Below are 22853 nucleotides of genomic sequence, written 5' to 3'. Positions count from 1 at the left end.
TTGACTTTGAAAAGTTTTGCCGTCCTGAAATGGCATTGGATGCCTGTAATCTCCAAGTAGACGTTAGATGAACGATCGTAACAACTTCTGACAGCTCGGCTTCTCTGAATGGCTGTACCGGGCAGTCAGACAAGTCGGGCTGTCAGAAAACGTTACCGTCTTCCACCTTAAAATCTACCTGGGATTAACACACCTGCATGGCCCCGCTGTTGATGACGTCATCACTTCCTGTGTGATTCACACCTGAATGACAAGGTCGTCCCAGTTGCGGTCGATGACCTTCTGACGTCATCAGGAAAATTGCTTGAAAATGTACACATTTTGCCCATTTTTTTTTCTGCAGTCGTGTTTTTCACACAGTTCTGATTGTTCACGCCTGCAATTGCGGAAGAAAAATGTGTGATTGTTCTCGGAAGGGGGGAAATCGTCAAGTTGAACGTTGATAATCCAACGGAATGTCGTTAAAAAACTGTGGGGACTTTGTGAGCCGAATCGGTTACCGAATGGGGATCAAAGTTCAGTGCTGTGCACAATTGGCTCTGCGGGGCGAAAGGAGGCCGGGAGATCGACTTCTTGTGCCGCAGAATGGATGTTTTGGAAACCAAGTCGGCTGTTACCAAAACACTGGCTCGTGGAGTGCGAAGCGAAAATGTCGGACCAAGAGGCTTTGAGTCCGGACAAAGGGAGCCGGGGGACCCGCCATTGTCCACCGCTGCGCACAATGTCACAAGTGCCTCGTTCAGAACTCTCCAATTAAGCGATTGGATAAGCAACGGCCAGAAACCGGGCTTGGATGACTTTCAAATGGCTCGATGCTTATACGCTTTACGGGAACTTGATGGGAAAATTCGCCCTGGCTGCACTACTAGTAACTAGCGGCGCAGAAAGTGTGAGAAAAGTGCAAGCCAAGCAGAAAACTTTGTCCCGGTGATTACACTCGAGCTCAGTGACTTCTTACGACATATTCTGTGGTGTCGTTCAACCTGAAACTTAAGTAGTCACTTAACGTTTTACTGTATTATGTCTTGATTCTAGTCTGGCAAATAAGGCGTTTTCGGGGCTCGCAATACCGGTATAGCCTCAAGCCAACGTTTACAGTCGCAATAGAGACCACCTGTTGACCTAGTCCTGCTACTTTTAGTATTTGGCCTACACGAAATAGATTTCAAAGAAAGTGGAAAAGAACTACGAGAGAAAAGGCAGGTTAGATTTTATAGCACTAAAACAAATTTGCCGCAAAGAGAAGGAATATGTACTAGTGATGAACATGATGAAATAACAAATAGATTTAAGAGAAAAACAAATTGTCATTAGCGTGTCTTAAAAGCCGAGTGATTGCATATTGTTAAAAGTTCTCTCATTACTTTTCTCTTTCAAGTTATGAACTGATTGATCTCTATGTATTTCTTATTCTTTTAGATATAATTTACTTGTTGCTTTTACATATTATTTAATTGTTTTAATTATTCTCAAAGAAAATCCATTATAAGGCCCCGTATAGACTACTAATAAGTTTATTGGTCTGAGTATTTTCCTGCATATTCCATGTTTTATGTTCTTTTCTACGATATGTGTTTTCTATATGCAAACACAGAAATTAAAAAAAAAAAATATTGCATGTATACTATATATGACCATGACTCCCACTTGCTTTTTCTCTATCACTGAAGCCAACTCGCCACCCATAGCGCACCCAGAGATCACACTCATGTGCTAATCCTCTCCGCCGCTTGTCATACATGTGTCAAACCGTCCCGGGGGAGAACGCGTTCGATCTGACGGTAAAATTAACATGTCTGTGTCAAAACCTGTCGTCAAAATGCACCACAAGCTACACTCGTGACTCTAATAAGACGTTACAGTGCAGTACGTGCCATTATATCAACTGATACAAGCATTTTATGCTTAGTTATGACCAGGGTTTTTGTGTTAATATGGGCACAGTTTTTGCGGGATTCTGGGTAATATAAATCAAAATGGCTTCCCTCTGTCCCAGGTCACCTTGCGGGGCGTGGCACAACTAGACCCATGATTATCACGGATTACGAAAAAGAGAAAGTTTTTGTTTTTCCTGACAGACACTTTCGTCGCTATGCGAACTCTGAATGACCTTAGTTGGAAGTCGTTTGTATATCTACATTTTACAAGCTTTCGTTACTACGTTATAAAGCTTAGATTTTATTTGACAATTTGTTTAAAAGGTGTGATTTAAATTTATTGTCTATATCTAACTTTTGGCGCTCAAATTTAATGTTATATGATAAATGTGTGTAAGGAGGCTATAACCTCCTTGGCGTTTGTCACTGGTACATCATTGTAAAATCTGCCCAAATTTGACTCAAATTTTCTGCATTTTTTAAATAGTTTTCAGCCATTTAGAAGCAATGAGTCAAGTCCTTCTCAGTTTCTTTCTGACAACTTTTGTCACGGCGCTTGCATTTGTTGCTGTCACTACCCACAATATTGGTGTGTTTTTATTTTTTCTGTCGCTACCCCCACCAATTGTGGGTAGCGACAGAAAGAAAACGCGGCATATTAGAAAAGTCCATCACAATCCTCCCCACCAACTTCTGCTTGGAGAGTATTTCTGACGACTTTCTCAGCCAACAAAACGCCCCCACCCGGGGTACCCCGTGACAAACTTGGCGGGAAACCGGGACCTTGAACCTGACTGACACTTGCTCTTCAAACTCAAATTCCTCTGAATGGCCACCACAGCTCTCCGCACGGAGCGCGGCACAAAGTGCCCGGGTCAGATTACTCACAACAACCGTCCGGACAATGCAACTGTTTCTATTTCAGTACGCCAAAAGAACACGACAATAGGCGTTTTTCACTGCTCACCTGTGGGTTGGTTCTTACCGATGCCTTTTATAAACCCCGTCGCTTAATCTACAGACGTCTTTCTTAGGAATCTACAGAGATCTAGTCGTTAAGGAGCCATTCTACTTCCCTGTCGTGGGAAATTGTTTAATTAGTGAGTAATCGTAACTTCGTTTCGACCGTCTCAGGTAGTTAGGGTTTAATCCAAGAGGCGACGATCAGGTTTCTGTTATTGACGTAAGCATCGCACTTTCCGGTGGTTCGTAACAAAGGGCTGCGCCCGTTACCATGGCGACGGATGAATACAGGTCAGGGCGAGGGCGGGACCAGGTATCCGCCAGCGTTGTTCCGACAATTGAAGGGGTAAAAAAGAGAAAACTTAAAAAGTGAAATTCGCCGCCATGTTGGAATATCATGTCGCAGCCTTGACATACAAACATGGGACATGTACAACATGCACATGTCAAACATTCTCACATGACTCGCCAGGTAGAATTTCCGTGATAAAATATCCATATATGGGCGTCGATGAAACATGATATGATAGAGTAAGCTGTGAACGTAATGTTGTTAGAGTTGAAGTTACGAAAGACAAATAAAAACAACAGCGAGACACATTACATACTAGTATAGCGGGAGAGTGGTCCGATTTGGTCCGGGTTATATTACGTTTCACGGGGATGTGAACTACATGTACATGTAACGTTATCAAAACACATTCATTCCAATCAAGCGATTCGGATTTGCAAACAGCGAATGAAAGAAGCGCAGAAGACACGCTACATTACACCACCGGTCTGTTACTGAGCGTTACTCATTGAGAAAATCCGATTTGACACTACAGTAGTGGTGTTGCGCAGTTCTACCCTTACCCCACCGACAGTGCCCTCTCACTACGGGCCACTGTACTATAGCGGTAAGGTGAAGAAATTAGCCTCCACCAGGCCTTCCTACGGGGGTATGGATCATGGAATTCGGTAAAAAAAAAGGGAAAAATAATTGGCGAGTCAGTCCACGGGAAGGTTAATTTCCCTGGCCAATTATTCCTATTTGGCTAAGTCGTACTGTTTTGAACCCAAAGAAATCATAGAACGTTGTATAGTGTTAGCCTCTACCAGGCTTCCGAGGTGGCTGGGAAGAGTGCCTGGTATAGGCTATAGAAATGTTGTTTATTTGGCCAATAATCTGAAGCCTGATAGAGGGTAGCATAGTGTAGCTATATATATATATACGCTCTGTTGATCAAACGTTTTTGAATGGTTGTGTGTGTGTGGTGAAGCATACTTTCTTGTGAATGAAAATGACTTTCTTACGGGAAGCACGCGGAAGGCGCCAGTCGACGTGAAGTGGATTATGTAAATCTCACCTGTCGGCGCGCACTAGTACAGACGTGGGAACGGCGTGCGCTTTTCTCACCTCTGGGATTCGAACCCGTGTCTTTAGGGACCACTTCCCAGCCCACCAACTTGTTACAAATTTAAGAAAAGTTCATGAGTCCCAAAACGACACGGGACTACCATACTTTTCGTGAATTTACGTAAATTACCATGAAAGGAAGGAACAATCAAATACCAAGGAAACATCGCCTCTTTAAAGAAATTATCAGATGAGTAACCTTTATCGTAAGAGTTTTTATCCCAAGAATTTGTCTTACGATTGAATGATAGAATGTTAGCTTCAAGGTGACCATCTGTAGTTAACTTTGATATGAACCTCTAACAATAGAAACAGCGGTATGTACGAAGGACGGTCACTGTCAACTTCAATGTCAAACATACACTTTGCTATCTCTGTCATCCTAGATATATACAATAATACATTTACGGCCGTGATACTTGTAAACAGGGAGAGGGAACCTAGCCTACATAGCAAGCTTCGTGGATAGAGTCTCCTTTTAGCCTTGAGCTTCCGAAAAATCCATCTGAGGACGCTTGCTACATGGAGGGCAAAGTTGAATGATCTGACGGTCACTTGACCCACACAACTACCCATTCAGGGTCAGGCTCCCAGGTGATAATTTCATTTTACCTGTCTGGTTCTACAATACTCTCCTAGCAGAGGTTGTGGGGAATGATCGTTACCTTTTTATATATGGCCGTTTTTTTTGTTGTCCTGATCCCCACCCCGTCGGTGGCTAATGGAGCTTCTCTGGCTAATGGATACTGTCTGGCCAATTTGATACTGTCTTTTTGCCACCGAGAGGGATCTGCTTGGAGATTACTACAAGTCTACTGCCGGCGTGGCTCTTACATTCTATATCAGAGGAAAGACACGATACATACTAGAAAATGGTACTAAGCAGATCCTACGATGACAAGGCAGTATCCATATGTTGGCCACAAGGAGTGACCATTAGCCACCATTTCGACTGTCAGCAGGTACTAGTGCTCGGTGGCTAATAGTCGCCTTGACCATGGAGCTATAATGCATTGACCAAGGAGCTTAAAATCAGACTTTTAATATTAAGCTCCTTGCTACCGCGCTTGGAGATAAGAGAAATGTTCGTATCGCTGTGTGTTATTCCCATGGGACTTATAGCCCACTTTCGCTGTGCTGTGCCTTTGGGATGTCTCTCAGAAGAGGCTGGAAAGGGTAGAAGTTGGTCCGCTAAAAGAGAACAATTTGCCGCTCTTTAGCAGACCAACTCCCCAGGCATGTTACCTCTCTATTTGGCTAGTTTCTACGCTTTCCAGCCGCTTCCCGAAGCCTGGTAGAGGCTACGGTTTGGGATATGGTACTACAGAAACATGCATATTCTATAGCGGGGCCGAGACAATCACTCAACGTTCGTACGCCCACCATGCGCCATGGAGCACCGTGCGAAAATTCACACCAAAACGTCGTAATAAACCTGGCAAGACCATAAAGACATCACCGAGCCAGCCCACTTATTTGTACCCGATTTGTCTTCTAAATATCCGCAATGATAACTGTCCACAACTCCCCATTCAGATCTAAAATACGGGCCCACAATAAAAGTCGTAAACACGTTCTATTGCAAATGGCATTCCTAAACACACTGTTGTGTAAATATGCTAGCTGTAATGTATAATTTGTACTGTAGAAATGCTTGTGTTGGAGACCGCCCCTAGACCGCCCATTGAGAAAGAGAGAGCAGTGGTGAGAAAAAGGCTTTTGAGCTTAAAATTGGCCCAAAATATTAGCATATAAATCCGAACGGTTAGTCTTGAGATTTCCATGTCAGTAGGATTGACGGGAAATGTTTTGATAAATCGGGTGGAAAAGTGGCGACATCTTTTCATATGGATGCGCCGGTCGGGATAAGCCCATGGCTTCAGTTTCTCCAAGCAAATGGGATAATTTGAGTCTTATCGTTCGTTAGGAACCGACTGAAATAATAGCAAAAGAAGTTGTCTAATCCATCTAATCAAAGAGCTCCAAAATAGAAGGATTTTATTGACACAACAAAAGTACAGCGTAAGGTCCACCGTAGTAGACATACAGACAGATACATGGGTACAACAGAATTGACCTACGCACAAGACGATGTATGGATCAAAGCCTTATGCTTGAAGAGTAGAAATTCCCTTACATAACATTCCAAAACTCTTGTTTGTCATTCCCTATCCAATATAATGATAACATATATCGTTATTGTAGACATCCTTCTGTTATCATTATTGTTATAGAAACATCGGACCTAATTGCGGGACGAATTTCATATCTCCAAAGAATATCCGATAGACTCTAGAGATATAGAATACATTCCGCAATAAATAGATGTGATATTTCTAGTTCCCAGATAGTGGTAACATGTGGATTTCTAGGATAACGATAAATGTTATCACAGAAACATGTGCAGCACATGACTGTCCTTACCGATAGAAAACTAAACAAGGACAGTGACGATATGACAATGCGGTATCTCGGAGTCGGAATGCGTTTCCGTAAGCTTTATCTGTTGGCGTCGTCTCGCATTCTGACTCAAGAGGTTGAAAAACACCATCGGTCTCACTTATAAGAATTCCTAATGGTGTTTTGGATTTCCAATCTATCTATGTTTATAAATGTCGTCTTAAGTGTTACAAAAGCTAAAAGAATCCATTTCTAAGGTCAAAAACAAGGAGATTCAAATCTATTTGAAGCTCCTTGGTCGTAATGAGCTATTTCAAAGACACGTTCCTGAAATATCATCGTTTAAATGAAGAGTTCGCGTGAACGAACATTCTTTAACATTGAGATCTTGTGTTTGGTGTTGTTGGTAGCCTGGATGTCATCCTTGTTAGGTTTCCGTGACTGTAGTCCGGCTGGGGAGGATGGCGATTGGAGCGGACGTTAGCCTAATGTGGATGGCATCCAGCCTATTTTGCACGCCTGTGGGCTACAAGAAACTGAGCGCCAGCTTTGATTGAGAATGTCGACAACTTTGGAAAGTTTTCAACTGCCTTGAATACTACCTAGAGCTATGAGAAAGAAAAGCTTCGAATTCCCTATACTCATCACACACCTCAAGGTATCTGAAAGATTATGCAAGTGTAGAGGGGAAATAGACCATACAAAAAACAAACTACTGATACAAAAACAAACAGAAGGACACTGAACTTGTTGTTTCCCACCCAGTTTTGTTTAGCGGGCGAGTGTTGACAGTTCCGCCCACCACATTAAAGAAAAGTCAACCGCCGATTTAAAAACAACGTCATGTTTTAAAAGCAAGTTCCAGAGTTGCGACACAAGAACGCACGCGCAAGAGCGCCACGACCGCACGCGCGTGTCAAAATAGAACACCCACTCAATGGCATTTGTCGAACTACCGTTACTCTTCGTGGGAGGATATTTCTTAGTAGTCTGGCGAAAAAAATACCAGTACAAAAAGAGAGCCCGCCAAAAACATTTTTAAATCACGCTAAAAATAAGCCGAAGCCTAAACCAAGGAGGTTTATCTAACCTTCTTGCCCAAACCTCTGCTTGGAGAGTAGATTTCTAATCTCCAAGCAGATCTTTTGGTACTTGTTATGTCTTTTTTTTTTTCAACCTTTATTTAACCTTGAAATGTACAGTACATGTTGGTATCAGTACAACTCTTCGGCCTAAGCCGTTTTTCAAGAGGTCAAGGGGAGAAGATCTTGATGTACAGATCATATTTGTATATACATGTATTATGTGTTTATTTTGATATTGTAAATATAAATGTCATTCACTCAGGCAACGTTATGTGTGTGTCTGCAATGTTGATATGGTAATAAAGAATTGAATTTAAAGAATAAAATTCACGGCTAGCGATGGATGATATTTTAGTGTATTTCTTAATTGTAATTCTTGTAATTTTTCCCTTCTGCAGTCAGCAGCAATAAAGGTTCTAAACTCGGCATATTAGCTCCATGCCAGAAACGATATTCCAAGCGTGGGAATCACTTTCACTAGAACTGTCAGGGGTGTTGTTATCGCCATAACAAAAGTACAGGCCGTAATTTCACATTCAAATCCGCCTGTTCCTTTCAAGAAGTGTATCAGATTTTCCTTAAAGACGCTGATAACCATTCCAAAGGAGAGGCGCGCCTCCAAGTCGTAAAAACGTCTGCGTTTCGGGGAAATTTACGACATTCCCGCCCTTTTTTCGCGAGAGAAATGTCGGTTTGTTATTTGGTTAACAATTCCCGATGCGTCACGCCCAATCCGACGGTCTGTTATGATGATTTACACATAGAGTGGAAACAATTCAAAAGTCCTGCCGACAAGAATCCCCGTTATTGTCATGCAAGCTACATATTCTTCGCAGCTATCTTTTGGTGGCTGCAAAGACACTTACAAGTATCAAATTAGCCAAGCAGTTAACTAGTATCCATTTGCCAGATAGTTACCATTTGTCACCGGAGGCTGGCGTAAAAAAGAGAGCCCGATAAAAACGCCTAAAAGTAAAACACGCCAAAAACAAGCCGAACCTCTGCCTGGAGAGTATATGTAAGCAAGGCCAAGTAAGAAACCCTACTTGGTAGTCTCAAGGAGTACTAGTGAATGTTGAACCTCCTTATAAGCTTAGCCAAATACGATACCATTTGCCATTCACAATTATCTAAGAAAGATTTGTTTTCTTGTCGAGTCAAACTTAAGGGTATAAATTTGGGATTGCCTAAGTAGAGCCTACGAGACTACTATGAGATCCTATGATCCTAGCACTTAGTATATGGTCCGCTGAGGCGCAACAATTTGATCAACATTTCTCCCCATTGTTTGTAAATGGCAGAACTACAGCAATATTTGTACAATGACGGTGGCCGGCGCGTGCAGTCGAGCCGACAGGCGGATGCCGGCTTGGGCATGGGAAATTTGTCCAGACCAATCTCCTCCCGGCTTACAGATGCTTTAGGGTAAAACGCACAGGTAGGTGGGATTTCCGAGTGATGACGTCACGTCTCCGTAAGCGGAAATCTTGTTGAACGTTACCTGCGTAAAACAAAGGGAAAGAAAATGCGCACAGGCTCAATAGATAAGTTAAAAGATCATCCAAATGTCGAGAAGCTTAAGGGAATTGTACTTAGTAATTCCGAATATATCTCCTTACTTTCAAAAAACAAACACAAACGAATCGCATACAAACTAAGCGAAAGTAGTTATATAAAGTATGACCACTGCACAAAATCCATTCTTTCCGCACACCTTAAAGCATGCTTTAAGGTTTCGTTTCTTCCTTTGCGTACCTTTTCGCACGCTTTGATATGTGCTTTATGGAATGATTTCGTACGTGGTGAACCTTACTACGTACATAAACCGAAAGATTTAATAGATTTATTAGATTTAATACCATAAGCAATGATATTATATATAATGCCCTCACTGCATCAAAGGATTCTATCCATTTCATGAAGTGGATTGCATACTGAGCACACTCAAAAACTCATTTCATTTTGCAAAAATTATCTACCGAACAAAATCTTTTTAGAAAGATAGGTTACAATTGGAATTTGCCCTCTCATTTGATAAATATTCGGCCCATGCCCAATATCATTTTGATTTACCTAAATTTCCAGTTGACTTGTTCCGTCCAAACCCCTTTACAAAGTACGTGCATTAAAGAAACAAATTGTATCTCCCAAGGTGGTTATGTAATGAGGTATCATCCTCTGGGAACCACTTTCACTTTCACTGGGGTATCAGTGATCGTGGGAAATTGGCCATTTTTTACTAAAAACTCCCCAGGGAATTTTTGGAAATGTGCCATTTCGACTTGCCCTGTGGGGGAATGCTTGGAGAATCTTCTTGTATTATAAATTTTCACCAAATCAGACCTCATAAAACACGTCAGTTGTATAGACTGCAGTTTTTTTGCCTCTTTTAGCACGAAGAAGATGTTTAAGTCGTTCTTAAGAGAGAGAAAATGCCGATATTTTCAAGTGACCCTCACCCCCCTCTTTCTCCTCTCAGGTGTAGATTTCTACTACGCGGGCGCTGATTGGTCCGTTCGGTTCCCCTAGTCCCGCATCATTAATGACCCCCCGCAAGTCTCGGCGCGGACTCTGGTCCCAGATTTCCCCACAACAGTGGCGGAAGCAGGCGGCATTTTCCGCTAGATCCTCCGTCCCACCGCCCGTAACAACCCTGCCAGTGTCCAACGATGTTACTCGGAGTCGCTTGGAGTAGCTGAACCAAGTTGTCGGTAGGTGAAAAACCCTGATCGTAGCTAACGAAGCCGGGAACGCCGCGGTTGTCGCCGCGAGTGCCCCGCGGATGACAGCCTGTCCCTTCTGCTACCTGTTGAGCTCGGCTCGGTGTTTCTAGGTCCGAGAAAACTTTGACAAGTTCGTGCCCTCTATCGCTTCGCCGCCGCCTCCCAAGCACGCCGCAGAGCTTCTACCAGTTGTGTCAACTCCTGCTGCACCTCTGTGGCTGCTATCAAAGCCTGACATCGCCGGGTTGTAGCGTAGTTCTCGGCAAAGTTGGCAGACGATGCAACAGGAAGGAGGTCGGCGGTGCGGCGTGGTGTTGGCGCCCGTGGAACTCTCGATGTTTACCCGGGGATAGTTAAACCATTAGTCGCGGGGTGTCAGCGGTGGTTCGCATGTCACTGTTGCTAAGTGTGCGTCCCCTCCCCCTTAAGTGTACCGTACCTTAAACGCTTTCCTTCTTAAGGTGTGTGGTGGTAGTCTTGAGTACGCGCACACATGCACACACCTGTCCTGTTGGGCAGGTAACGGGCCCGTGGCCGGACAGGTGTCACAACTTGAACTTAAACGCACATTCCGTTACACCTGGACAAGTAAGAACAGGAAAGGAACGTCCACTACACAACTAACCCGACTGGCCGTAGACTTATAGTACTGTACTACATGCAAGGCTGGGAATCTGGCTCAGAAATAGATTGAAAACAGTCACCCAGACATTATGTCTTCTTTTCAATTCACTCTACTGTGCTTGCATGGAAAGGTGGGCAAAGCATAAAGTTTTTAACAAGATCTGTTGAGTTTTAGCAACATCCTGCATCCTTTGCAGATTGCAGAAGTTTGTATTTTGGGGAATTTTTATGGGTTTTTAAGTTTGTGGGTTGGGACATTGTTGTACTACGTAATCTGTGTACAGTGTAGTGGAAATGGATAGCATGTCTGCCATCTTTAGAACAGGGAGGAAAGGTGTACGCTTTCGATTGATCGCATATCGTTTTTCCTGCCACAGAGTGATCCAGTGTTGTCGACATGAATTCTGGACGGGGATCGAGCCAGGACCAGTCCAGTCCTAAGGGACATGGGTTTGGAGGAAAGGAAATCCCTGCACTGCGCATCCAGCCCGAAACCCCCTGTCCGCCTTCGAACAATGCCACCCCCGTGCCTGTGTCGGTTCCAAATGGAACGCCGACAGAGAAAGAGCGCAACTTTTCCTTACCTGCGCTACCGCTGCATCACAAGCCGTTACAGAAGCACAACTCACGGCCCTTCCCCAATCCGTCCGGACCAACCCGTATCACCACGGATAACGTCCACCTTAAGGGGAAGAAAGGTGAGAATCGTGACTCTTTTCTTCTACTTATTCTAGTCTTAGATCTAAAAAGCATATAACATAATTATACCACAATCTATACATCATAGCTGTGTGGTTTGTCATGATAAGATCTTCCTTTGCATTCCAAAATGGCCCATGGTACTCTGAATTTCCAACACAAACGGCAGAAGTACTTGGAAAAACAAGGAAATGTTTACCTAACTGTGGTGGAGGATGCTCTCTTGTGTTTGATGATAATCTGCTACAATAGTGATACACTTAAAACCAAGGGATCATCCCTTTTGCAAAGATGCTCATTGTTGAAAAAGTCACACTTTTCGGATGACCAATGCTCTGATCCAATTAAATTGTTCAAACAGGTACAAATACTAGTACTACCTACTCCAGCCTAAAATTAATGAAAGGAATTAGTATTTGTTCTTATTTTATGTAATATATGAATCGTAATGCTCAGCATTGGCTTTAAACTTAAGTTTTCCATACTGTGCATGAAACATAAAGTGTTTAGGTTCTTATAATAAGTTATATGAACAAGTTTTTGCAATATGTGTGTTTGTACATTTGCTTCTACAACTCGATACCCTCTTGTCCAGTCTTCACAAACATGGAATATGCAATTAGGTTTGTGTAGGGAAAACAGGGAAACCCACTGGACTGTTCATAGCAAAGGCATGTTGCTCTTTTCTTCCGTAAGAATGGAACGTAAGTTATCACGACAGGAAGTCCCCTTTTCTTTGTTAGTTTACAGCGAGGATCTGTAGTCGTTGCGGCATAGCTCCGTCCCGAAGGCAGTAACCCTGGGATACTGGGTTAGTTGCGGTGTGGTGTCGTGAGTTGTGACCAAACCCCCCATGTTTTAACGGCACCAAAAATATCTTCGGTCTTGAAAGAGGTCATAAACGTGCAGTATATTGTGTGTACGTAACAAAGGCCACTTTTTACGGGAATTTACAAATAAGTAGTCAGCATTGTGGGTATCTGTTAACTGGCATTCCACCTCTTGTAGACAGTGTGTTGACATGTTTAAGGTACCCAAGCGCAGGGAAAATTCATGACAAAACATAAATGCACCCGAAATTCCAAATCTGCTGGCTTTTAGAAAGCTGAGCTGTGTTGGAAAGGAAAGGCGTGCGTGCGGACCATGACGTAATGTCAGGATTCAGTCGTCAGTCTTGTTCCTGTGTCTAGTGGTGTTCAAGTGTCCGCCTCTTGAATCTTGATGAATTCTGTCTCACTACAAGAGCAGGGTTGGACGGGCGGCCCGACTGCCACCCGATTCTTCCGTGTTTGTTGATGCCCAACCCTTTTATCCTGGAGCACTGGACATGTTTTATTAATAGGAAGAAAAACATGACTCCTTTGTGGGAGTGCCTGGGCCTGATTTCCATTTGTAAGGCCAAGTTTTTCTCCCTTTTTTACACCCTTTTTCCATAGTAAGCATTAACGATTTACGTGGAGTGTTGGGTTCTGTTGTTTTTGTAAGGGTATCCCTACAACATAGTGTACAGACCTGCACTTTGACAGGATGCTGGATACATTTCAAACAAATTGAAGGAAAATTCAATAGCGTCCCTGCCCAAATCCTGCATTACATAGACAGCAACAAGGATACGTTGAAAGGAGTTTTTTGTTCGGTCAACTCGAACAACAGAGAACAAAAACAGTATTGGTTTAGCAAAGTTGCAAGGTAATGAGTAACTCCTAACACAAAACTTTGATGCATGAAATTTCGAACCGTAGTCTTTGGTAAATATAGAGAGAATATCATTAATAATTAATTTTGGTAATATTGGTTGTGTTAAGTATTTTTTGCTTCATCCATCGCTGTTGAAAATTGTAAATATTTAAAAGTGGATTAGTGCTCCATACGCTCGGCCGGTCAGGTAGGATTTTCAATAGCAATTGTTTAGTGTCCTGTCACACATACATGAAAAGTTGTCTATCTATACTACTGCCGACTGCATGCACATGAAAAATAGACTTATTACATATGTCAAAAACATGATATGTTTATATATGTGTAAGACCATTCAATTTACGTACTGTAGTTATCAAACAAAACCTTTTGTAAGAAAAGCACGACCAAAAGTCCACTTCTTCGAAACGAAAATCTGCATCATACTTGAGTGAGTACAATCATATTGGTATAGTGTAATATATTACTGCTCCAAAGATATGTTCCATTTGGAGTACTAGTTGTTGTTTAAAACCTGGTTATTGTAGGATTTCTAAGGTATGTGGCTTTTCCCCATATGATTAAAAGTAAAAGTATGGATTTTGATATTTTTATGCGATCCCAGTCACCATAGACTGGCCTGTCTGGCCCTGTGTATGAGTGTAAGACAAGTGTCATACAAGAGTTACTGTACATGTATACCTTTCATCTTACTTTAAGAACGGGAATGAAGTATATGCCTGAGTGTCATTAGAACCTTTTATCTGAAAAATAAGGGGGTCAGGGATTAAGTACAAAATAACAAGAGGAAAAAGTACTGTGTAACAACAAGTATTTTTGTCAGATCAATTGAGATGTAATTTGCATACTGAAGAAAGTTTGGGCACCACTTTTGAAAGTCACATGGTTAGAGGATGATAATGCATATAGACTCTGAGATGATGTCTGCAGTTAAGCTAGTTATTTAGGACACCTCTTGTCAACGGCATGACTTGTGCTACCTACAATGTATTCAATGTCTCTAGGAAGGAAACAATCCTAAAACATTCAACTTCTGAATCAAAGAATGGCTAAACCATGATACCAATCATGACAGTATATAGGGACAGCTACCTTTTGACGTGGCTTCTGTTGTTGAAACTGTTTTTTCTTGTTCGCAATGGTAGAAAGTAACATTCATTTAGCTCCTTTTAAAGTCTTCCCCTCTGTACTCCATTTGCTGCATGTAGGCGGTAGGAAGTCTCCTCACGGTGTTTGCCAGACAGCTTTACGTGGCTGAGATTGGCACAGTAATCGTTGTAGAGTGCTCTACAGGCATGTCTCCGCACCCTACCCAACACCTGCTAATCCTGATGACAAACACACCAGCCATAAAGGTGTGAACACTTCACACACACTCATTAACAAAACAAACAACCACTGGCTGTAAAGAAATAAAACAAAAAAAAACAATTACAAAGATTTGTTTCCTTTTCGAATTCTACTGCCATTTTAAAGGTTTTGTATCACCTTGACTCATAGTTGTTGTTGTCGCAATATATATACCTGTATTACTGAAAAACAGATCAAGAAATGAGCTATTGAATATTGATATGTAGCTGCTATTTATGGTATAGCAGAATGTTGGGTTGTCAAGGCTCTTTGTAATTGTCTGTGTCTACAGCCATACATTATTGTCAACACAATATTTCAAAATGGAAACATGCAAGAGTCTTCGTACTCGCACCAATAAAGATAACCTTTTCTTAGCTTTGAGAAATTATGTTCATTGTATAATTTGCACTTGATTGAAAATAAATGTAACTATTATGTTTGAGGAGCTACAATGTATATGTAAGGAAATATTTCTTAATATCAGTATCAAAATCTTAACATTTCAGGCTATAAATAGCTTTAAAAGTTTTTGATGCAGAAATAATTAGTGTTGATCACAATTGTTTCTTGAAAACAATATCGGGTAACAGATACAGTAGTCCTGTGAAATATTGAAGTTATTTGCCCTTTGTTCCATATTTGTTTGAGAACAAGCACTCCAAATTATTTTTGTAAACACATTTCACTGATGAAAGCTGTCCAATTGAAGTTTTGCCCTAGAGTTATTATCAGTCCTTGTCTATATGACAAATACCTACAGGCTTACTCTTTGCAAACACACACATTCCACAAACACACCCTGTACTTGATAAGAATTCTTCTTTTAACAATTATTTTCGTCAGGCCACACCAATTTAATTTGTTGGTCGGATTGAATTTTTAAAAGAAAAGATGAAGCAACACCGACAAAAAAAACAGGCTAAGGTTTCTCATGATAGCCCCAAATGTTACAATACGATCCATGCAGTCAACATTGATACATTGAAAAATGATAAAAGATGTAACTAAGAAGTCAAGGGCTTTCTTCAACTGTTGGGACCAAAATATGAGCATTTTGGAGTTGATTCAGAACCTTATGATTTTTTGTCATAAACAATAAAATCAGTTTGACATAATGTTTTCATAAAGTTGCAAAACCTATATTTAGTTCTGTCACATCCTCCCTTCACAGGTGTTACAGAATTGTCCCCAAAACAACAACCACCTGTTAACGGTTCTCCCCCATGTTCCTTTGGTCACCTGATAGTCTGAAAAGTTAAGGATTTTAACAAGTGTTTCACTTGTAATGCTTTCTTCAGAAAGATATATGACTCAAATCAAAATCTCCACTTTATTATAGTATTCGCAGTTGGGGATATTTGCCCTGTATTAAATTTGTCAGCATGTTGTAGTATATTTAGGTGTAGGATGTTAAATATGTTTTTATTAGTTTTTTTATAGGAACATGAACAGTATGATTTATACAACTATTCTTGTTCACTTCCAATTGTATGAAGAACAAATTGCTTGTAAATCATTGTTTATAGTTTAGTTTTTTTTCCTTTCCATGCATTGCTGCACAATTGTGCATGAAGAAACATAATCGCAGGGGGCTGTTGAACTTTGTAAGTCACGAATTTCACGAAATTTCAGAGAAATGGCTGAAAGGTTGACAACCGCAGGCCTTGGTACGATAAAAGTGACGTAGGTTCTGCACGATAAGTTGATTGCGGAGCAGTCCATCATGTTTTGTGCGGCCGTCATACCGTATCTTATTCCTTTGTTGTTCGTCGTTCCATTCCCTGCCGCAGTGTTGGGCAAATTTGGTGGGCAAACAGGGGAGGAAACAGTTGTTAACGCTCAAAGCCAGGTAGCACTTCGGGGAAAAAAGGGAGGGGGGGATCCACAAACTAAATAAGACTGTCAGCGCGCTAGCTGGTTCGGGGGAGATCCTGGTGGATTTTTGTTTAGAAACGGGCGCACCGTTAGCTAGCGAGGAATGCGTTTGCGTGCCTGGGATGTTAGGTGATCGAGGAGAGGTGGTCGGTGGAACGTGACGTGACCTTTGCCCTGGTGGCCAGTGTCGTGCATTATCTCTCAGGCCCTTTATCCCACCAAGTACACTCCTGGTCATTTATCAGGGTAAAGGCATTAACCTGGGAATACTGCAGCTGACCTCTGTCTCCAAGACAACGGGGATGTGGAGGATTATGGAACAAGTTAAAACTGTAATTTCCAAGACACTTAGAAACTGGACCCAAATTTTTGACTGTACAACTTCAGTCTTTGTCAAGGAATGGATTGCTCATTCCTTGACAAAGACCGCAGTTGTACAGTAAAAAATTTGGGTAAGGTGTTGGGAATTACAGTTCAAACTTGCTTCATTATGACTTTTATGCCAACACAGATGAACTTTAAAAATGGGATGTGGAGAAGACTTGGAAATGTGATAATTTGCATGTTGAAATGTCATAAATTAGTCTGTAACACCTCTACCATAGTCCCTCCCACAATCCACTGTAACAGGTGGTTGTTATGAAGCAATTAGTTTCTTTTTAGCTTTTTTTATCCTCAAAGGTCACTATATAAGACAGGAAAGTGCACTAGTCTCAAAATTAGTGACCTGCAGGCCAATTTGTCATGTTGAATGCATCCATTTTTTTAAAGCTTTCACTCAGAAGAAAAGAATCAATGTCTTCAGTGGAGCATTAAGGAGTCTCTTTTCTTATACACAGTAAAAACTCAATTGTTTGGAAAGTAGAAAAAAACACACTTTCTCTTGCATGTTGGGTGTGATAGTGTTGTATATATGGTCATGTTACAAAGAAAGTACCAAAAGAAAACGCCCTTCTTTCGTGGAAGAGGTGAGGAAATTTTGTTTCCATAAAAGGGAGGCCACTACTCAAGTGTATCACAAGCCTATTGTGCTGGGTGCTCGGCTTCTTTCTTGTCGAATGCGGTGCTATGCTCGGTGTTGATGTTTTGGAGTTGTCACAACAAGAGGGAGGAAGGCTGCCTTCGGGCGCCATGCTTGTTCTAGTACTGGGTCAGAAATGTCAACTCAACATCTTTTAGTAGTAGTAGTACAAATTACAATGTAATTTAATACTAGACGGTACGTAATAGTAACTTTATAGCAATACAGTTAACGTTGTAATGTTGTAGTAGCTGCAGTAGTAGTAAAGTAATCTATAGTAGTAGTAGTTATCTATGTCAAATCTGTACTTGACCACCTCTGCACCATTGTACTACTTTTTCAGTAGTACAATGTATAGTAAGTTACTAGACAGTAATAGTACTTTTAGCAGTACTTTAGCAGTACTACATTTGTACTACTGTAGTCGGTAGTAGTAGTAGTAGCAGTATATTTTAGTTGTTCACTGGTAAGGCTTGAAGTCAAAGTGACCACCTCTGCCACTGACAAGTGCAGTCACTTTTTGGTGGTCTCTTAGATTACTTTGTCCCATTGACCAAAGCATGAAGAGTCCTTTCCCTAGTGGCCACCTGTCTACATACCAAGCTTTCTTCTTCAAGGCCCTCAAGTGGTCACTATAGACAGATTTGACTGTTAAGTCTTGTCTATATGCCAGTTTGAAAACACCCAATGTTTTCAGTTTACTTGTTGGGTCATCTAATATGACATTATTGTTTTGTAGTGAATATGAAGTTCTTGAGAGTTATTTGAAAAATTGTATGGGTCAAAGAACTGAAAACAAGGTGAGCCTATCTTTAAAAAGGGACATGTGTTCACAGCAAATAATGTCAGGAAACAACAAACATGTGAATGTTGAACATAATGTAGAGGGAAAAATTCTTTCAGTGCACATTATTATAAAACAGAGATATGTACGGTTATGTAAATCATTGAAAAGTTCAAGATTGTCTTGTGAAATTGGCGTTGTTCTACTTAAAATGCTTGAGTCTCCCAAGCAGAGGGCGCAGAGTTGTCGGCAAACTTTACATTAGCATGTTATTCAATAGGGGCGAGCATGCCAGGTTTGCGCAGTAAGCAACATGTCGTATCAAGTGAGCAAACTTGCATTTTTGGGGAGGCTCCATTTCGTCTGAAGCACACGGCTCTTCAAGCTCTATTTGGGCAGCAAATACACAACTAAGAGGCGACATTTCTACTGAAGAGCCAGCAAGAATCATTTTCCAGCACTGGGAAGGATGTAATGTCTAACATCAGAAAGTCTCATGTGGCGATGCATAGAGAGTGATAAACTTCTTTTAAATATGAAAACTAAAGATACGGACATATTTTTATTTGTTGACATGTGTTAAATGGTCCGTGCACATCTGAACAATCCACCTGCCGAACTGTGACCTGTAAAGATACCCCAGTCGTTATTTATTTGTACGTTTGTGTCAACAACTTTTCACCACAGTAAGAAACAAAAAATTCAATTGAATTTTAAGAAGCAGAGTTCAGAAAACAATCCATATACAGTCACTGTGGTTTTTAATACAGTCGTATAAATTTGAAGGCCAGTTTTAATTGAAGAGGAGCCTGTGAAGAGGCTAAAGAAGCTTTCTTCATCAGTAGATTTTCAAGACTTAATATATAAAAAGACAAAAACTATATTGAAATTTATTTGAAAGGTCTTTTGTGTTATTTGAGAGAGATATCATTATAATGTCTTGCAAAGCAAAATGGAGTTGTCTACAATTATAACAAACTTTTTTACAGAGAATTCCAAGTACTACAAGAGCATTAGAGATTTTGGAAATTTTGTCCAACAAAGATGATTTTCCCTGTAGAGGAAGTAAAATAAGAAAAATCAACATCAAAGAACTAAAACTACGCCCTCCAGGTATGACAAGGTGTGCCTTGTTAAAGAAGTCAATGCAATTTCCGGGTTCTATTGTGATAACACATAACTAAACATTTCATCATGAAATATTCAAAGGACAGTCAACAAAAATGATTTCATGGCACCGTTTTATTTCCATGTGGCACTATTGCAAAATCTTCCAGTCAGTCAGAGTAATTCTGGACCCGGCCGAAACCGACAACAAAACAAACATATTGCGTAGATTTCGTTCTCGGACCCGATATGGCGAATATAAACAGTAAACACTCCAGCTGAGGTGACACAGAGGTCAGATTTGTCCTGGAGTAATAACTATTCCAGGTATGCGGTACATTGGCCCGTGATAGCATATTGGACCCTGGACACTCGTGACTTGTCATGATAATTGTTATTCGCCATGTGCTTTATCTTAACCAAATCTGCTAGGATCGTATTTTGATTGTATTGCTTGAAGAGTTCAGCCATTTCTCAACTTTTACCTGATTTTGAAAGGTCATTATATGACAGTTTCGTATTTCAGTTTTAAAAAAAAAGCTGATAATTTGGTTAAGAAAATGTGGTGGTGAAGGCTAGCAATGGGAAACTGCTGGCATATAGAATGATTAATTGCAAATTAGTAGTCATACTGTGCAAAGGCATAAATTAAGGACAGGGAAACAGACATAGCTTATTGTATTCTAATTTTGCTGTCAAAAGTGAGATTCAGCAGAGTACCCAAAAGCAACTCTTTACAGAACACTTTTATTTCAGTCAATTTAACATCTATTTTTCATTTCAAGACTTGTCATTTTCTTGTCTTTGACATGTAGTCAGTATATCTTCAATAATCTTCAACTTTATTTGTTGGTTCCTGGCAATTTTTAAAAAAACCTTTAGGAGGTTAAAGAAGTAAAACTTTAGCAACAGGGCAGAGTCAGACTGTGTTTTTCATGTTCTTGATTATTTCAGGGCAGTAAAACTGGATTGCCCAAGTCTATTTCCTGGTCATTTTTTTAATCGTAGAAAGTTGAATCAACCATATCTAATAGCATATTACTGATATCTGTGAGGTAAAAATGTGATGTTGCTGACAGAAATCGGTTGCTTGTTTTGTATCGTATGTTCTAGCTATTTATTGGCCGTACCCAAAAAATAAAGGGGACTCCTCACTAGCTTGTTTTTGGAATATTTCAAATGGTTCAAGTATGAAATGATGATGAAAGTGTAAAAAAATTACAGTAAAACTTAAAAGTCAATATCAGACAGATTTCCTCACCCAGAATATTTTTTCTAATTGCCGGCCTGAAAATGCATTGGATGCCTTTAAGATTCAGAGCCAACAAATTAAATAGTTGAGACCTTGGAATGCAATGATTTTGAGATAATTGTACAAAGTTATGCGGCAGCTATCAGTCCTTGTGAAAACCTGTCAGGTGAAGTGTTTACCGGCTGACCAGGTGCGCATGTTCTACAGAACCGGTTAGGTATGTGCTCTTCTTTATCACACTCATAAACATTCCTGTGGCCCAAGTGGACAGACACACACCAACCTCTTAACAATACACGCGAACTTTGGCTTCTTTTGTGTGTTGTTTATCGTATATAAACCACTGTCAGGGTTTTTATACTCAAAATAACACAAACAGAACACAGCAAATACGATAGTTTCAAAAGAGTTTATTTTGGAAAGATAATGTGAGAAATAAGACAGCAACTATATTTATATAGATGCACGTAGTTGTATTCAAATTGTCAGCAATAGAATGAATTGCCTGGAATTTTAGTATACCAAGGCTCTCTAATTAAAAATAGTCTCCAACTTTTAGGGAAAACAGATAAATATGGAAGCATAAGTAAAATAAAAATTTGGAATTCAAAACTTTTAAAAACTGTAGTATAGGTTGGTCAGCTTTGTGATAATGCTTTCGTTATCCCAAATTTGTGTAATGGTGTGTAAAGTCTTGCTAAACAGTTGCTGATACTGATTTTTTAGATGTTCTCTGTGTCTGATGTAACATTATCAAGTGACAGGTCAGCAGAAACTACTGCGTGGTCGACCTAACGGAGATCGTTCTTTCGGTCAGACGACCGGGCCACTTCCTGTGCCTATACAACGAGCACTTAGCCACATGTAACGCTGGAAAAACACTGGCACGAACTCTCTCTCTCCTCCTAATGGTCTGATGTTGTACCAGCAACATACATTCTTCCAGACGCGGAGATAATCCTCTTTCTGCAAAAGCAAAGCCCCCAACCCCAATTAACACGTCATGGTAGGTTTGGCCACTCATTGGCGAGAGAGATTTGGGCCCTGAAAATAGCCAGTCTGTCAAAAGGGGAGCGTAGGCTCTCTTCATGCTTGAGCGCTTCTGGCAGTCAAAAGGCAGACTATAGGGATCGGACATGCGACACCGGGAGTCGATTTCCTCCCGACGCAGAACATCGCGAAATGAGCGCAGATGAAAATGGATACGATGCTGCTTTTGTCTGCGTCAGAGCTTTTTAAATAGTTTGATTAGTATCAAAGCTTTTGGAAAGTCCGTGTTCTTGTTCTGAATCCGAACTAGTAAAATTTTGTAAAAAATGTTCCAAAAGTTGTACAGCCAAAAGAATGTCAGGCATCGTATATCCCATTATGCTCTGCACTGTACCCTCCATTTACTTTGGGGCTGACTGGAAACACACCAGCCTCGAAACTGAAAAGGCAAAAGTGAAGATCTGAGTACACAGTGTCACGCTTTGCCAGCAACATTCAACGGCTAGAAAAGAGTTGCTTCCTTCTACATGTACTGCACATTACAGTCTCAACACAGCAAAGTCATTAATCTGCAAAAGAGAAACTTAGTGAGTGGCAATAAAAATAAACTATTTCTATTAATGGAGCTAACAGGTGGCATGTGTCATAAGCAGATATGTATAAAGGGCAATAATGTGTAAGGTGAATGAACTAGCAAAATGATAAACGTGAATACAAGATGCTACAATACAGTTGAACATACTGACAGTTTCAGTGACATTCTAACTTGTTTTGTGGCAATGAAAATACAGGCAAAACTGTCTACTCAGGACTGATAAAATCTGGTCTATAGTATATGTGGACAGGTGGTCGCTATGGACAGGATTCTTCATGTTTGTGTCAATGGGGAAAAATTACCAAAATGTGGTGAAATTGGTCAGGTGGTCTTTAAGTAGAGTGTAGACCTGGCCACTTGTCCAGGTTTTACTGTAAAGTGTTTATGAGGTGTTCTATTGATGAAGCT

General features: G+C 40.8%; 1 protein-coding gene across 1 annotated transcript in view; it reads left to right on the top strand.

Moving 5' to 3' along the window:
• The first annotated feature begins 10279 nt into the window (after positions 1-10279).
• The window catches only part of LOC109475177 (zinc finger protein GLIS3-like), a 36178-nt gene continuing 23604 nt past the window's right edge, over positions 10280-22853 (top strand). The window contains 2 exon segments of the mRNA XM_019775713.1: positions 10280-10435; positions 11449-11769. Of these exon segments, the coding sequence (XP_019631272.1) occupies positions 11469-11769 (301 nt within the window). The 5' untranslated portion in view covers positions 10280-10435; positions 11449-11468.

The sequence above is a fragment of the Branchiostoma belcheri genome, unplaced genomic scaffold, assembly GCF_001625305.1.
Source record: "Branchiostoma belcheri isolate BF01 breed outbred unplaced genomic scaffold, Haploidv18h27 scaffold33, whole genome shotgun sequence".
Classification (NCBI taxonomy): Eukaryota; Metazoa; Chordata; class Leptocardii; order Amphioxiformes; family Branchiostomatidae; genus Branchiostoma; species Branchiostoma belcheri.
This window is presented reverse-complemented; position numbering and strand designations above follow the sequence as displayed.